This window comes from Hyperolius riggenbachi, chromosome 1, assembly GCF_040937935.1.
Source record: "Hyperolius riggenbachi isolate aHypRig1 chromosome 1, aHypRig1.pri, whole genome shotgun sequence".
NCBI classification, from domain to species: Eukaryota; Metazoa; Chordata; class Amphibia; order Anura; family Hyperoliidae; genus Hyperolius; species Hyperolius riggenbachi.
In genome coordinates this window covers 522,367,515-522,380,309 of record NC_090646.1, presented here as the reverse complement: position 1 = coordinate 522,380,309, position 12,795 = coordinate 522,367,515, and the positions used below count along the sequence as shown (strand labels likewise).

The window sequence follows — 12,795 nt, the reverse complement described above, 5'->3', positions numbered from 1 at the left end:
CCTCTGGCTGGACTAAATACTATCACCAAGCAAAAGAAGCTGCCTGAGGATAATTAATACATAATTTCTTGTTAAAAGCAGTCACTGGTATCAAGCAGAATTACTGTTGGCAAATGCATGATAAGCCATGTGAGTTATATCAAATCAGCTGTGTAGCCCATGGTTTTAGCATCCCAAAACAAGATCACAGATTCTTATTAGGAAGCTGCTATTCACCTTCAGACATTACACAAGCCCTGCCTTGTGGTGAGCTGCAGAGACCAAAGAAAAATGTACAGTCATATTTTGAGCATGACAAAATGATTACTGGAGACGTGCTTTTGAGGCCTGGTGGGATTTACCTTTTTTTCGTGTATATGACGAGTAGTATCCTTTTATGGGTGTGACTTTACCTTTCCTGGGTGTGACTTTACCTTTCCTGGGTGTGACTTTAAGTACTGGTTATAAGCAAGCTAGTATAAGACCAGTTCTGGATATTGCTCCAAAATGCTGCATAATGAACATTTTTTTTAATACCAAGTTTGACTATTTCCAGTAGAATGCAGGAACCATAAAATAGTTTTCTGATACAGAAATATACTTTATTATGACATATGCAGATGTTATCATTAATGGTTTGAAAAGGTAAATGAGTAAAATGTCTTTTAAGAAGCATGTCACAGGCTTACCAAACAAAACCAGTATATGTCATTTGCTTTTCATTTGTTGTATGGGGTAACCTAACCAATACAAACGCCTGAGCCAACAACTAACTGGATAGAAACATCCGACTGACACTGAAGAGCAAAGGTCCATTCTGTTTTATTCCTCTTTTTCTTCACCATGTGTAATTATGTGGACAAGAGTCTTGTAGTTTAGATTTCCAGTGACATCAGGTGGGAAAGCGGTGAACATCTGATCAACCTACATGAAAGAAACAAAGTGGTAATGAACTAGTAATATACTGTATATATGTATATATCGCTGACATCTTGCAAGGAGCTTTCCTTAGTGTATATCGTCATGTCACTAGCTGTGCCTCAGAGGTGCTCACAATTAAATCTCTACCAAAGTCAGTCATTGTCTAATGTTCCTATGATAGTCTAAGGCCAATTTTTGAGAAAACACCAATTAACTTATCTGTATGTTTTTTAGGATGTAGGTGACAACCCACACAAACCGGGGGAGAACATACAAATTCCATGCATATAATGTTCAGGCCCAGATTTTGACCCAGGGACTCTCTCTTCCTCTGTCCCTCTCTGCAAAAAGAGAGTGCTATACACTATGCCCCATGTCACCCAGGACTAGCACCCTGAATGTGATATTATTTAACCACCACTATGATCAATAAACTTAATATATACAGATAATGCTCACATTTATTCAGTACATCTGTTCCCCTTCCCCTAACATGGTCAATACTATAAAATTTGCCTCTATATTTTTTTTTGTTCTTAAACCCTCAGATAGTTGTCACATAACCTGCCCTCAAGTTTTCTCAACCAGTCTTAAGTTCTAGGAAGTATGTGCTTGTACACACAGTGACACTGCAGGATGAGACTCTTCTCCACCTCAACTCTCCACTAACCTCTCATCATTGATGTAAACATTTTCCCCTGTTACTGTGCTAGTGAATTCATGTGGAGGCTGCTGATAAAGTCGGGAGGTGAAACAAGCTCATCCTTGATCACATGGGGATTTTGCTTACCCACAATTAAATAAGATAACACCAGGGAGATGTTTCTTTGACATGCTCATTTAACAGCTCAGAAGAAAAGAACAAAGTAAAGAAAAAAAGTTGGCATAATGATCTTCAATTAGCTTCCCATGCATAAGTGCTAAAAGGAAAGAAACATGTTGAGAGACAGGCATGTCCATAACCATCCTGTGCTGCAACTAAAACACATAGAAGATCGGTGTGTGGAAGATTGGTGTGCAGATTCTTTTATTCTATACTTAGTGTATTGTGGTCTGTACACAGTCTTCAGTCTGGCACCCACAACTCTGCTCAGGTCAGACCAAGGATTATCTGAACAGTGGTCTCCATGAATCTGCAGAGTTTATGTACAACTGTAAAAATAGTGTAAAAAATGACATTCCATAATGGGATCCATAGGGAAAGCTATTTTTTCTGACACTAAGGGTGAGTTGATGTAAACAGTGCAGGTATCCCTCCCCCCACCCCATTGTAGAAACATTTTCCCCAGTGTTGACAACCATCTGGGTTGGTATTCCAAACTACCAGTTACTTGATTTTAAATGTGTTTATCCACAGTTTTGTTGTGAAACACATAACATCAGAAGTAGCCACCTAAGTCGTTTGGCATTCTTTCATGTACTGTACCTCTTCACTTGTGAACCTCTCAGCCTGGGTCATCAGCATTTCTCGAATGCTAATAAATAAAAACACAAAAATTAGATCAAACGGCTCCCAGAAAGAAGGATCCACTGCATCAATAGCACAAGCTTGTGAACTTACTAATCTGATTTTAGAAGTCCACTGCCCTCGGGATCAAATACTTTGAATGCACTTAAAATAGTTTCTTCAGGGTCAGCCCCTGGAAGATAAAAACAAATATACATCAAGCATGTAATGCCTTCTTTATTTATGAACTTGCATTTACTGTAAGCTTTGAAAGTCCAGGTTCCAGGAAGCTGAGAAAGCTTGGGAATCAGCCTAGATCATTGGAGAAGTAAGGTAACAAAATGTTGTGATAAGCCGTCAATGTGAAACTCCGGCCAGGGAGTGTGATGAGACAGCTGAAAAATCTGGCAGAGGGGAATAGATGTTGGCATAGAATAGACTGGTGCACTATGCGTCAGCAGCATAAAATTAATTCATGTTAGCACACTTGCCTCATCCTACCTTACTCCATTCAAACCAACTATCACCCCCCCTAACTCCAGGATCTTAGCTAAGGACTTCCCAAGAGACTTATGACAGGACTTGAATGTGAGCCCTGCAGTATTTAGGTATGTTAAGTGATACAGGCCAGGATAGTTTAAACATCTGACCTAATTCCAGACATAAATCTCTCTATCCTCCAAAATGTAAAACTCAAACTGGCTTTGCACAGCCAGATCACAGGCTGAATCTTTGCACAACTACTTTTCATTAGTCATCACAGAGTAAGGGTGTCTAGTTCTAGCCAGATTTCAGCAGAACTTGCTCTCCAGTAGGTATGGTTCTGAGGTGATCAGTGCAACAACAAAACATCATCAGTTTTGGGAAGAAGCACTAGAGTTCAGGCAGATTCAAAATGTATGAAATCAGCCTGTAATTGGTTGGGACCTGTTCTGTGTGTGTGGCCAATGTAGAGCAGTACTGCAGTCAACCAATCATAGACTGTTGGCTATGAAACAGAATTGTCTGCATTCATAGCTTGCATGTGGAGGGAGGGGACACTATGAGATGGGGGGCAATCTGGAAATAACATCCAGAGACCTGCTTTACAGCTTGCGGATCTGGGTGGGTGACATTCTAACTGTAATGACATGGCTAATGAAGTAATATGAACAGTTTTGGGGAGTTTTTACAAACAACAAAAAAAAAACACAGTAAGGCCCCGTTCAGATCACAAATGCGGATGGCCATGCGTGCGGAACGCAACGCGTACGAACGCACGCCATCCGCGTTTGTGTGCGTTGCATGGCTGATCCCATCACTGAAAAGTGAATGGGACAGCAGTGCGTTTTTACAAAATCTGCGTGCAGCATGCGTTCCCGGACCTCACAGGTCTGGAACGCATGCAGTGTGAACATCAGACAGTGCACTCTATGCACTGTCTGATGTCGTGCGTGTCGGCCTCCTGCACACGTTTCCAAAACGCGGCCTTGAAACACGTGCAGTCTGAACGGGCCCTAGGGGTGAAAAACATTTCAGCTACAGACTTTGGGAGGTCATGTTTAGTTGAATATAATATTGGTAACCCTTTCACATAATGGCCTCAATTCATTCGCCATTCTCGGAGACCAGGTATTATTTGTAATGGATTCAGAACTCTCAGTAAACAAACATTCAGCAGAGATGCACCTGACAGGACTAAAGATATAGCCACTTGTGATAAATGTCAGAATGTAAATTAGCGTGAGGAAATATTTTACAATGGGCAAACACAGTCTAAATAATTTATAAAGTAATATATAAACAAATATGCAATTGTATTCATATATACAGTTCCCGTTTAACTATTACAGTAAGAAAAATGAACACAGTCTAGTTATCTTTAGGACTGTGCATAGACATGTTTATCTCATCATGTTACATATCACTTCAAGTACACTTTATCTATGTTTTAACTACAGTATAGTCTTCCTTTAATTTCTTACAGACACCGGGTATTGTATTAGCCTCCAAACCAAGTAAGTAACCTTTCTGTAGAATTGGTCATGACCAGACAGCTTGATAGGTGCATTTAGGGTGGCCATATACAGGTTGATGGCAGCTTGATTATACAAATGATTGATTATTTCTCGACTGAACATAAATTTGGAAGAAGAGATCAATGCACCACCGTGCAGTATTTGAAATCTGATCAAGATTCAGTCATATCACTGCTTGCTAGCCTTGTGGTCCTCAGTGCAGTACGAAACCATGCACCTGCCAATCAGCAGTTATATTTCTACAACCAGTCAATAGACTGTCTGAAATCAGTCAGAAGAAGCGTATAAATCAGGCACTGAGTACTTTTCTTGCAGAGTCAATCAAAGGGGTTAAACGTGTATGGTCACCTATAAGACAGCCCATGGGAGAGCTGGTTTGACCCCTGTTTTCCTATGTAAATACAATAAAACCTAAATGCTTGGATGCTGGAAGGTTGCCACAGCTCTTCATAGGCAGATACACACCTTTCAGCTTCTCGCCAAACATTGTTAAAAAGACGGTAAAGTTAATTGGTCCTGAAGCTTCTTGTAACATCTCATCTAGTTCTTCATTTTTTACATTCAGTCGACCTAGTGGAATAAAAGAAAATGTATATCAATACTATTTTGCTCATCATTTTTGGGAATGTTAGTTATTGTCCAATGACAGAACAAATGCTGCTCCCTCTAGATCATACATGTCAAACTCCAGCCCGTGGGCCAAATATGGCCCTCGGAGACATCAGATTTGGCCCTTAGGTGGTTTCCCCACTTTGCATTATGTTTTGCCCACTCTATAGTAGACGGAGGGGGGGGGGGCACTAGACACCAGGGAACTGTATAGGGGAAGGAGGGGATCACTAGACACCAGGAAACTCTATAGAGGAGGAAGGACCACAAAACATCAGGGAACTGTATAGGGGAGGGAGCACCACTAAACACAGGGAACTTTACAAAGGAGGGAAGGGGCCACTAGCAATTGAGGTTGGCCCGTGACTTGGTCCCAGAGCTCAATTTTGGCCCACTTTGTATTTGAGTTTGACACCCCTGCTCTAAATAAAGACATTTCAAGTATCTAATGAGAACAAATGAACAAATTAAGCTTAATACTGTTTATAGCAGTGCTTCAAAGTGCATCAGGGGTGTAATAACAACCCAGGAGCCCTCCTGCGAAACTTTCATGGGGCCCCCTAGGTTCCAAACTCCTCCTCACCGTATTGGATCTTCACTACGCACACACTTTGGCAGACACCATTACAGAGGAGTACAGGGAGCGGAGTAATATTTACCTGCTCCAGCTCTGCAGGTATCTTTCATGTGTCACAGTCCCACACACTCTGCTACCATTCACTGGCCCCCCGATCATGTGACCTGCATTGTTCATGTGATCAGGAGCCAGAGAATGGCAGCAGAGAGTATGCGGCTGTGATGCATGGAAGAGACCTGTGCGCTGAAGTAGGTAAATCACAGCCGTCTCAACCACCAGGCAGGTACAGATTCTTGCCTAGAGCGGCAGGAGGAGGGAAGGGCGCTGCTGCACTGAGTAGTGAGAGAAGAAATGCCTCTCAGCTCACTCAGGTATAAGCTTACAGCAGCAGCGGCTGACTGGACTCATAACTGATTCACTGATTCATTCAGTTCCTTCAGCTCAATGATTCAAAGAACCACAGTAATAAATGAGTCAGTGAGAGAAGTCACTCCTCCTAGCTCACTCAGTTCCAGCTCACTCAGGGATCCATCCGAGTACAGCATCAGCTCCTGAGTCCTGACTCTTCACTCTTAACTGATTCACTGATTCATTCAGTTCCTCTCTCTCTGCTACTGGTAACTGCGTGGATGTAGAGACTGAGTGTAGCAGCCAGGCATAGACTGCTCCCCAGGCCGCCTTTTATTCAGTGATTTAGGGCTGGACCTGTGTCTGGTGTATTCAGGTTTGTTGTTGTAAGGCAATGTGAAAAGCTAGGCTAGCTGATAAAAGTGCAATTAGAGGGCAGGCAAGCTGGTAAATATACACAGCATGATGCAGAGGAGGGTCCGTGGGAAAAAATCTGTCTGGTCTCACCCATTGTTAAAATGACTGCATGTGCAGATAAGGTGTTAAACAGGATGAAAAGTTTTGACAGTCCCTAGACTACAGGAGGCTGCTTTCTGACTTGTGTGAGAGACTGGCAGGGACAACAGTCCTATTACCGGCAACTAGCCTCTGTGTAATGTGGGACTGCAATACAGATTAGCTCTCTGCTCCATCTCCGGCTAGTCTCAGTCTCACTCCACTCCTCCTCTCTCTGGGCTGGTGCACGACAAAATCGCAATAGCAATCGCTAGAAATTTGCGAATGCGACTTTGTGAAGCGATTTTTGAAAGAATCGCTCCAATAAATGCTACCTGCAGCATGTTTGCGATTTTGAAAAAATCACAATGCTGCTGTGGGAACACCATCATAGGGTAACATTAGCCCAGCGCTTTTCAAATCGCTGTAAATTTGAAAAGCGCTCAGAAGCACTCTTGGTGTGCACCAGCCTCCTTCATTCACCTTTGTTTCCCTCTTTCCCTAGTGCTGGGTGTTTGTGTCTTCTTGTCCTACAGGAAAGCTAAATAAAAGTGCAATCCTGGTGAGGCAAATATCTTCTTCCCTCTCTTTCAGCTTTTCTCTCCTCATTGTTTCTCTGCATAAGGGCTCAGACACACTATAAGGTAGTGAAAACAGGGATTAGTATAGATGGTGGTGAAGGGGAGGACATAGGTAGGTGTGTATGTGTGTGTGTGGGGGGGGGGGGATTGGCCTTGAGGGAATTACAGTGGCCATACTTCTGTTGATTTGACAGCCGATCGACCAACCTTTTTGATATTAGCGAATCGGATACAAAATTTTGGGTGGAAATTGGTTGAATGTATCAATCTGAGATGTTGGGAAATCTCAGGCCAATGTGGTTGTCAGGTGCGATAATCATGGCGTGCGATAACCACGAATTATAGACAAGACGGAAACCCCGGCAGTTGTCCCTCAAAATGTATTGTGCCCCCCTGATGCCTGTACTTTACCTGTCACACTGTTCACAGAGTGTCTTTGCTGTATTTCCGCATTGGCACTTCACGTGATTACTGGCATATACGACATGGGGTGAATGTGTGACATAATTTGGGCTGAGGCTGCCATGATAACGGGCCTCTAGTCTGTGTTTCCCCCCAGGCCAAAAGGTCCCAGTCCTCCCCTGGTAGCAGCATAGTGTGTGTGCGTGTGTGTATAGTGTATGTCTACTGTGTGCTGTGTATAGTGTGCTGTGTATGGTGTGCGTGTGTATAGAGTGTGTGTATAGTGTAGTGTGTAGTGTGCGTGTATAGTGTGTGCGTGTGTATAGTGTGTGTGCGTGTGTACTGTGCGTGTCTATAGTGTATGTGTGTACTGTGTGTGTGTGTATAGTGTGTGTTGTGTGGTGTGTGTGCGCGTGTATAGTATGTGTGTACTGTGTGTGTGTGTATAGTGTGTGTACGCGTGTGTGTGTGTATAGTGTGTGTGCGCGTGTGTGTGTATAGTGTGTGTGCGCGTGTGTGTGTGTATAGTGTGTGTGCGCGTGTGTGTGTGTGTATAGTGTGTGTGGTGTGTGTGTTAGTGTGTGTGTGTGTGTGTAATCAAAATTAACCACTTACTCCCCCCACTCTTCCATAGTTACCAAAATAAAATATTTGTATTATATTAAAAAAACTAACTTACTTAACGTTTTTAATATGTATATAATGGCATATTACTATTATTTTTGCACATAAGTGATTGCAATTAGTGCCGGATAAAAACTGAAAAAATATACCTTTATTTCCAGATAAAATATTGTCACCATACATTGTACCAGAGACATATTTTAAACGATGTAATAACCGGGACAAATTTGCAAATACAATAATAAAATCTGTAGCTTTTATCCATAGCAGCATGTTTTATTTTAAAACCATAATGGCCGAAAACTGAGAAATAATGATTTTTTTCCATTTTCTTATTATTTCTGTTAAAATGCATTTAGAATAAAATAATTGGCAAAATGTACCAAAGAAAGCCTAATTGGTGGCGAAAAAAAACAAGATATAGATATATTATTGGCAAATAAAAGGGAGGAGCGCTGGAGTGTGAAAATTGCTCTAGTCCATAAGGGGGGAAAAAAACCCTTAGTGGTGAACTGGTTAAGGGTGTAGGATGGTGCAGGGGAGGAGGAAATGCAATTCACTTATTTGTATGTTTTGGGGATGGAACAAAAACTGTCATGTAAGTAGCACTCAGGATGAAATTCAAACCTGGGATTCTACCGCTGCAAGGTAATAGTGCATGTCGCTTAGTCACTGTATCATGGCCATTATAATGTTTATAGGTTTGACAAGTCCTGTGTTTAGTGATCCTGTCATGCAGAGGTTTTTTTTTCTTCTTAGTCAACCTTATATTAAAAAAAATCACTGTCAAAAATGTGCTTTATAAATTGAATACAAGTACAGATCTAATGCGTGATAATAGGAATTGCTAGATACTTGTTTTCATATTTGAGGTCCATTAAGTTTCTGATATATGTTATGTCATAGGTTTTCCTGCCTCATTGTATGTGACAACAATTGTTGGTTCCCTTTGTACCGGTTTCATCTGTCATTTTACAGTGTGGGTTTGCAAATGAAACATGAAATATGAGTGCTATGGACAACAAGCACTATGCTGTTAATTGAAGACCGGTGACATCTCATTAGTGATGTCACATGACTAGACATAGTAAATACTGGCCAATGGGAGGCAGAAAGGGGCAGGTACAATATATAACATGGGCCCAATTCTCACTTTAAACAAACATGAAAAAGGCAGTCATAATATGGAATGCTGTAAAGTTTTATCAGATTTGCTTTACTTCAAGGAATTCGGACTCATACCTAAAGCAGCAAAGGTGTCTCTAAGGTCTTCCTTGTCAATGAAGCCATCTCTGTTCTGATCCATGATGGTGAACGCCTTCATGTACAAAAGAACACAGTAATATTAGCCAGTTCTGGTTCAGAGAATTTTAATATCTGTATTGTCATAAATGATATCAAGTAAAATAGTTGTTATTTTGTTTTACATCCATTTGTCAGGGGTTCTCTTAGAAAACATTTTCTGAACCCCTATAAATTTATGATAGCCTCATGGAGGGTTCTTGTAAGATTCCACTAAATAGCTCCTCGTAAGTGGTCAGGTAATCTTGTTCCACTAGGTAGCCATACATCACACAAACATGTGGACAAGCACTGTCCCTTTAAATGAATAAATAAATATAGTAGCCGAGTAGTATTATGGGATGTGCAGAAGCCACCAGTAACCGTGCAGACCAATAACAAGGAAAAAGACCTGGCCATAAAATGATAATAAAAGCTATTTTATTGAGTAAAGAAAATCACTAAAACATTTAAACCAAGAACTATGCAATGGAGTGCACAAGGGGAATAGAAAGTGTGACCAGAATGAGTATCAGAGCTCCACTGTCTCTCCTACACTTCAGCGGCATTGCTCTGCTCTGTACTTTTTCTAGTCACACTTTTCATTTCCTTTGGTGGCGGCTTCCTGGTTACTGTGGGACCTTCCCACACTACTACTTATACTGCTCACCCTTCTTCTCCCTCCCAATCCTCTTTATTGGCTACGGTTGTCAGTTGGGATGTCCTTAGCAGGAGAGGAACTTCTGTGTAATGCCCCTTCCTCACTTCTCAAACCATCTAACTGACTCCCCCCCACCCCCTTTCCATCTGCTCAGTGTTCTGTGCTCCCAAAGGGGAGTACAGAGCTGATCTGCAGTGTCTTGACCCCAGGGTCACGGACGTTGTTTTTTTAATGCTAAAAACGAAACTCAAGGGGAAACTGGAGCAGTGGTAATCTGTCTGCAAGATGGATTAATGGGGATCTGTAAATTGGCAGCATCCTCTATTTACATACACACTGGCCAACAGGTGACTTTGTGCCCCCTTAAATGCCCACTGCCAGGTATATATAGATGTTGATTATTTAATCAGCATCATCCGAGGCGCTAACTGATGTCCAGGACTGTGGTGTTCATGGAGTGCACTATACTCTCTTGGCACCTCTTAAAAAGTGTTTCATTTTAAAAGATTAGTAAATGAAATCAGTCTGTTCTTTTGTTTATCACAGCATACGTGACTGTGTTACGTACCTCCTTAAATTCCTGAATCTGTGTTTGTTCAAACATGGAGAATACATTGGAGTTTGCTCCTTCAGCTCTCTTCTTTGCTTTCTTGGGAGACTTAAAACAGTAAGGTAAAAATGTAAAAACAAAATGTGCAGAACAGACACACACTTCTCTACAGATGGACAGTTTAATGCCTGCTCACATTTTCCTTATATTAACAGATAACACCAGCACTTGGCAAATTATTCAAAATTAACTGTTTTAAGTTGTATATTAGCTAAATGTGATACTTACAAGGACTAATCGAAAAGGAAGAGTGGTTCATTGTAGGCGCAGTCTTGTAACACCTCTGTTCAAGGGCAGCTTTATAGTCACAGCTTTGCAGGTCTAAAAAGCACTGATAAACCTCCATGATACTTCTAAGCTGTCTTGCATTTGTTAAAGGAAACCTGAAGTGAGAGGATTAACTGACATTTCCCTTCCTTTTAACCCCTGCAGGCTACAGTGTTGTTCACCTTATGCATCCGAGCAACTTTCACCTCCTATTCATTTGCCAATAACTTTATCACTACTTATCACACTGAAATGATCTATATCTTATTTTTTCCACCACCATTTAGGCTTTCTTTGGCTGGTACATTTTACTAAGAATTATTTTATCCTAAATTAATTTTAACAGGAAGATTAAGAAAGAAATGGAAAAAAATCATTATTTCTAATTTTTTGTCCATTATAGTTTGAAATTAATACATGCTACAGTAATTAAAACCCATGTATTTTATTTGCCCATTTGTCCTGGTTTTTACACCATTTAAATGATGTCCCTATGACAATTTATGGCGCCGATATTTTATTTGGAAATAAAGGTGCATTTTTTCAATTTGCATCCATCACTATTTACAAGCTTATAATTTAAAAAAATATAGTAATATACTCTCTTGACATGCATATTCAAAAAGTTCAGACCCTTAGGTAACTATTTATGTTGGTGTTTTTTACATTGTAATTTTTTAATTTATTTTTTTTATTAAAAATTTAATTTGGGTAATTTTTGGTGTGGGAGGTAAACAGTTAACTTTAAATGTAATATAATGCATTTATTTATAAAAAAAATGTATGTGGGTGTAGTTTTACTATTTGGTCACAAGATGGCCACAGTCAAAAAGTCCTGGAAGCGATCGATCTCGCTTCCAGGAAGCATTAGGAGGACGGGAAACGTTTTCTTCTGCAGAAAGACTGCGGCCTCTGATAAGAGGTTGTCGGTTTTTCTGCCGGGGACATAGATCAATGTATGGGACCCCCTAACCCCCAGCCCTGGCGCACTACCCATACTCGCAACCTCCAGAGGGAAACACGCGCCACTGAACGAAAATGGCGGAAAACTCAACTAAACCAGGATTTCCTACAGTACAAGACTAACCTGCAGCAGTTCCACACTGCCCTTGCTCATGCGAAGCAGGAATACTTTACCAAGCTCATCGGAGCACAAGCTTCCAATTCCCGGCGTCTTTTTAGCACCTTCAACTCCCTGCTTAAACCCACCCCCCCACCTTCTGTTTCCTCCCTCTCTGCCACAGATTTAGCCACCCACTTCACCAACAAAATAGTCTCCATCCGTCAGGAAATATCCAATCTTCAATCTTCACCTCCCACCTGCTCACAACCTACTCCTTCTCCACCCTATCCTCCCCTCACCTCCTTCACTCCTACTACCACTGAGGAGGTCAACCACCTACTGCAGACTTCCCATACCACTACCTCCCCCCTTGACCCTATCCCTTCTGATCTACTTCAGCCTCACTTCACGGATCTGGCCCCAGTCCTCACTACCATGTTTAACCTCATCCTATCCACAGGCACCTTCCCCTCAGACTTCAAGCAGGCCACTGTACTGCCTCTGCTCAAGAAACCCTCCCTCGACCCCTCGCTACCTTCCAACTACCGCCCGATCTCCCTCCTCCCCTTCGCCTCAAAACTCCTTGAGCGTCTAGTTCACAAACGCCTGACCCAGTACCTCAATGCCAACTCACTACTAGACCCACTGCAATCTGGATTTCGGCCTGCCCACTCAACCGAAACGGCTCTCACCAAAGTGGTCAATGACCTTGCCTTAGCTAAAGCTGAAGGTAAATACACCATTCTCCTCCTCCTTGACCTTTCAGCAGCTTTTGATACAGTAGATCATCCCCTACTCCTCCAGTCCCTCCAATCCATGGGCATTCACGATCTCGCCCTGACCTGGCTTTCATCCTACCTCTCCAACTGCTCCTTCACGACCTCCTTCAATGAGTCCTCGTCCACCCCCAAC

General features: G+C 41.8%; 1 protein-coding gene across 4 annotated transcripts in view; it reads right to left on the bottom strand.

Moving 5' to 3' along the window:
* Positions 1-559: 559 nt before the first annotated feature.
* The window catches only part of MYL2 (myosin light chain 2), a 119,059-nt gene continuing 106,823 nt past the window's right edge, over positions 560-12,795 (bottom strand). For 2 of the 4 annotated variants that reach the window (XM_068245755.1, XM_068245738.1), the window contains exons 2-7: positions 10,512-10,601; positions 9,244-9,319; positions 4,831-4,935; positions 2,462-2,540; positions 2,327-2,375; positions 560-903 (exon numbers count right to left, since the gene is read on the bottom strand). In XM_068245755.1, coding sequence (XP_068101856.1) covers positions 802-903; positions 2,327-2,375; positions 2,462-2,540; positions 4,831-4,935; positions 9,244-9,319; positions 10,512-10,547 — 447 coding nt within the window. In that variant the 5' untranslated portion in view covers positions 10,548-10,601 and the 3' untranslated portion in view covers positions 560-801. Of the gene's footprint in view, positions 904-2,326; positions 2,376-2,460; positions 2,541-4,830; positions 4,936-9,243; positions 9,320-10,511; positions 10,602-10,781; positions 10,880-12,795 lie in introns of those variants that run through there. The other 2 variants (XM_068245748.1, XM_068245727.1) reach the window with 2 other exon arrangements.